Here is a 4,994-nt window from a genome sequence, read left to right on the forward strand (position 1 = left end):
ACGTGTGTGTATGTGTGTGTGTGTGTGTATAAATATATGTGTATATTTATATGGCAGTCTCGGGAATTTTATTAATTCCAGCCACATTCCAAGTGAAGAATCACTTTTAGCTCACCTTCTTGTCATTCTCTCACTCTCCCTACCCCACCAACCCCATCCTAGCTTTTTTTAAATTTTCACTTTCAGCACTACAGCTCTGATGGCCCACCTCTTCCAGGACACAGATCCATAAAAGTCAGCTCTGCACACTAAGCCGCTCAGAGGGAGGAGCCAGACCAGCAGTGCTTCACACCCTGCCCTCTTCTGCCCCGGACAGATGGCTCCATAATGACAGCTCCATAATGGCAGTGGGTGAGGCCCTGGTGTACGTCAGAGTCGCTCTTCTGCTACTCTGGGGAGGAATGTCTCTGTTCATTTCTGGCCACTCTCAGGTGAGGACCTCCCAGCACTTGTCCCCAGAATTGGTGATCCCCTTGAAGGTGACCGGCAGGGGCAGGGGTATAAAAGGTCCAGGCTGGCTCTCCTACAGCCTGCAGTTTGGGGGCCGGAGATACATTGTCCACATGAGGGTCAAGAAGCTCTTGGTTTCCAAACACTTGCCAGTATTCACCTACACGGACCAGCATGCCCTTCTCCAGGATCAGCCTTTTGTTCCTGATGACTGCTACTATCACGGTTATGTGGAAGGAATCCCCGAGTCCCTGGTTGCCCTCAGTACCTGTTCTGGAGGTTTCCGAGGAATGCTGCAGATTAATGACCTTGCTTATGAAATTGAGCCAATGAGGTTATCTGCCACATTTGAACACCTGGTGTATAAGATAGAGAGTGATGATGCGCAAGTCCCACCTATGCGATGTGGGTTAACAGAAGAGGAAGTAGCACGCCACTTGCAGTTGAGGGCATCATCTAATTCTACTCTGATGCAAATTTCTTACACGGGCTGGTGGACCCACTTACGGTTTCTCGAGCTGGTCGTAGTTGTGGACCATCTTCGATTCCTTTACTACAGAAGTAATGTAACAGTAGTACAGCGTGAAGTATTTGATATTGTCAATATAATAGGGGCCTTATATTACCCTTTGGAGGTTGATGTAATTTTGACCGGGATTGAAATCTGGACTGAAAGAAACCCAGTTGCCACCAATAACCTTGATCAGCTTGTGGAGGACTTTTCTGTTTGGAAGTATTTCAATCTTGATGCCCGACTACACTATGATACTGCCCATCTTTTCATACGAAAATATTTTGGCATAAAGCTTGGAGTTGCCTACGTCAGAGGAATATGCCACCGTCATTTTAACAGTGGAGTTGATGTTTTTTTAGGAGACAGTCTGTATTATTTTGCACTTACTGTGACCCATGAACTTGGTCATAATCTGGGTATGTTTCATGATACGGAGGAATGCGTGTGTGGGCTTCAGTGGTGCATAATGTATCCCAGCCAGAAGGTGACAACTCGGTTCAGCAATTGTAGTTATGCCCAGTATTGGGACAATACTCTCACTCGTGGATTATGTATTCACTCACCTCCATATCCAGGGAATATCTTTAGGGTACAGTACTGTGGGAACCTGGTGATCGAAGAAGAAGAGGAGTGTGATTGTGGGACCGTACGCCAGTGTGTAAATGATCCCTGCTGTCTGTTAAACTGCACTCTGAAACCTGGAGCTACTTGTACTTTTGGAATTTGTTGCAAAGACTGCAAGTACATGCCATCAGGGACTTTGTGCAGACATCAGATTGGTGAATGTGACCTTCCAGAGTGGTGCAATGGGACATTTCATCAATGCCCAGAAGATGTATATTTGCAGGACGGGATTCCCTGTGGCGACGATGCCTACTGCTACAAGGGAAGATGTAATAACCATGACAAACAGTGCAGGGAGATTTTTGGCCAAGATGCAAGGAGTGCATCTCAGAGTTGCTACAAAGAAATCAACACCCAAGGAAATCGATTTGGTCACTGTGGTATCACGGACCTAATATACGTAAAATGTGAGGCCCCTGATATTCTCTGTGGAAGAGTGCAGTGTGAAAACGTGCGAGCGATTCCTAACCTGGTACAACATTCTACAGTGCATCAGCTTCACTTCAACGACACCACTTGCTGGGGCACTGATTATCACTTAGGGATGTCCATACCTGATATTGGCCAAGTGCAAGACGGCGCAGTGTGTGGTCCAGAAAAGATCTGCGTCCACAAGAAGTGTGTCAACATGACCCACCCATCACGAGACTGCCAGACCAATGAGACGTGCCACATGCGCGGGGTCTGCAATAATAAAGACCATTGCCACTGCCACCTTGGATGGGCGCCTCCCTACTGCGAGCACGCAGGCCATGGAGGCAGTCTTGACAGCGGGCCAGCTCCTGGGAAACGCCTGGTATTGCCAGAAGCAAAGGCCAAGTTGGGTTACCTGTCATCACTGTGGCTTATTCCTTTTACTGCTTTTGTTTTATTTTGCTTTCTTGTGCTTTGTAAGGAAGAAAAAAAGAGGGGGGAGGAAAGAAGAGGAATGCTAAGTCCCCTGCCTCATTAAACAAATCCCTAGTTGTTTTAATGGTAGTGAAACATTAGGGAATGTCTGACTGTTTAAGGAAAAATTTAAGGATTCTTCCTATCAGGAGCATAAACATTAATACCACACCAAGGGATTTCTAGCGTGTACTTTCTTACTCTTCATTGTTATAAGCCATATTAAAACTTCATTTTTTTTTTTTTGGAGTTTGTCTCTTTATTTTCTGGGCAAAGCACAGCAGAGAGACTTTTTTTTTTTTCTTTAAGCTGATATCTGCTGGTTCTAAAGCTCCTCCCTCCTTTGTCCTCCAGGATGTGCTGCTGCTGACCCCATTTCTGTTTTCCTGTTCTCTTCAGGGTAACTGTGCCTAAAGGGGGCAAGAGAAGTAACCTAGCATGATGGACGGGAGAGAAGGGAGTTTACTTTCCTGTGCTCTAAGTTACTCTCACTGTCATTTTGGCTGGGGCCATGCGCCCTGGTAGCCATGGTTAGATTTGGACTCCAATTCTGTTGGCCTTTTAGAAGCCCCTTCATTCTAACTGAGAAGTACCAGCACTGATTGGTCACTGACACTCTCGGAGGTCTCACTTACAGCTCTGAGATGAACAGGTCCCTCCTCTGAGTTCTGTCCAGCAGCCGGTCACTTGTGCTTCTTATAAGTCTTGGTCTCTGCTGCTTGAGTCACCAGCACTCTGATAAACCCACCTTCTTTCCTGTGTTCCCCTTGCCCTGGGGCTACCAAGTGCTTTCAGTAGTTATTTCATTGTGATAGTGTGAGTTCTCCAGAAGCACCACTGAGTTAGAGTTTAGAGTGTAAGATTTTGGTAGGGACCAACCACTGTGAAAAGGTGAGGAAGTCAGTTGTGCAGGAAAGAAATGGTACTGCATTTCAGCCTTGTCCAACCTAGCAGCAAGCTCTGGAGTGAATATTGCCTGAAAGATTTGTCTTGAATTGGGCCAAAATGGCCTGGTCTTCATGCTGTCCCTTGCTCATTCTCTGTATCTGGTGTGCCCTGGGAATGGCACATGGTTGGCCACACTTCTCTGTAACTAAGGCTATCTCAAAGAACTGACATCTGGACAGCTCTCTGCTGATTCTAATCCTTAGAGCTGCTCAGCAAACTTTCCTTGAAGAAGAATCAAAGTGACCTATTTGGATATTCCACAGTCTAGTCTTTGCACTGCTCTGATCTGCTTTTCCATTTTTGTTCTGGGAACAGCTCATCCAGGATTCTAACAGGCATCTCTGCCTGTAGGGTACCTTATAAGAGGGAGGTTAGTGAGCTGAAGCACAGTTCCTAATTCTGTGTTTAGCATTGGGGCTGAAATTGATACTTATTTTCTCTCTTATCCATTATCCATTGTAGTATCCCTCACCTTTAGCTAGCATTCTGCTGGCTTTGCATGATAACCCTGTGACATTACTCAGGTCCTTGTCTCCAATGCAATAAACCTGAGTGTTTAGTCTCAATTCTCAGGCTGGGATTGCTGAATTATCTATTTACAGTCCAAATGGGGCTAGAGAATACCACGAAACACTGAAGGAGATCACCTGGGTTCCACACATATTCCTGCATCTCCATGATATAAAAGCATACCTACCTCTTCTCAATGATTAGGCTCAGTTATACCTGCCAAGACTGTGACACCTCTTCTTGCTATTGATGAAAGGACATACGAACCCAAAATATCCAGCTGACAGCTTTAGCTTATAATTCCATGGGGAGTCTAGCTCTGTCCCCTGGTGAAAATGTGACCCCTTGGGGACCAGAACATGCAGAGTTGAAGGGGACAGGAAGCACAGACCACCCCAGTGGGTCAGAGGGAATAATGGTATGTGGTGCTACTCCGGCTTCCAGTCCTTGTTCCCAGACCCAAGAAAAGATTTCTGGTTCAGTGCATACAATCCATCCCAGAATGGTATCTGTATTAGGGCTCCCCAGAGAAACAGAACCAAGAAGATATGGCATTTACGTATTTATCCCTTCCCCAGAAGAAGATGTAAATCCCTTGAGTGATTTTTACTCCTCTTGATATCCTATAACTTAAATACTATGATGTGAAGTTAACAATACCCAAGTACTATGATATAAATTCAATTATCCCATGCCACATGATTAGGGAATAACGAAAGAAAGAGGCAAATGGAAAGAAGACAATAGGAAATATGAATACAAATTTATTAATAATGAAATAAAGAGGAAGTAGCCATGTTACTTGCAGCTCTTGTATCTATACCTGGTCATCTGATTGCAGCTAGTGTCTGTAGCCATCTTCTACTATCCACTCGATTCCCTTTGCCTTCAGCAAGTACTTCATATGATCATAGTTCTTTATCTGGTGGTGTGACCCAAAACTTCCTTCCTAAATATTCTGGGCCATCAGTAGTCCTGTCTGGATTGGGTTGTTACAGTTTTCCACTCACCTTAGTCAGAGGGCATGGTAGCACAGAGAGACACACTAAGGGATCGCCTA

General features: G+C 45.2%; 1 protein-coding gene across 1 annotated transcript; it reads left to right on the top strand.

Annotated features, from left to right (window-relative positions):
* Positions 1-227: 227 nt before the first annotated feature.
* ADAM20 (ADAM metallopeptidase domain 20) lies at positions 228-2,540 on the top strand. Its single transcript, XM_046010357.1, has one exon. The coding sequence runs from the start codon at positions 342-344 to the stop codon at positions 2,538-2,540; it is 2,199 nt and encodes a 732-aa protein (XP_045866313.1). The 5' UTR covers positions 228-341.
* The last annotated feature ends 2,454 nt before the right edge of the window (positions 2,541-4,994 follow it).

Source organism: Meles meles, chromosome 6, assembly GCF_922984935.1.
Source record: "Meles meles chromosome 6, mMelMel3.1 paternal haplotype, whole genome shotgun sequence".
Taxonomy (NCBI): Eukaryota; Metazoa; Chordata; class Mammalia; order Carnivora; family Mustelidae; genus Meles; species Meles meles.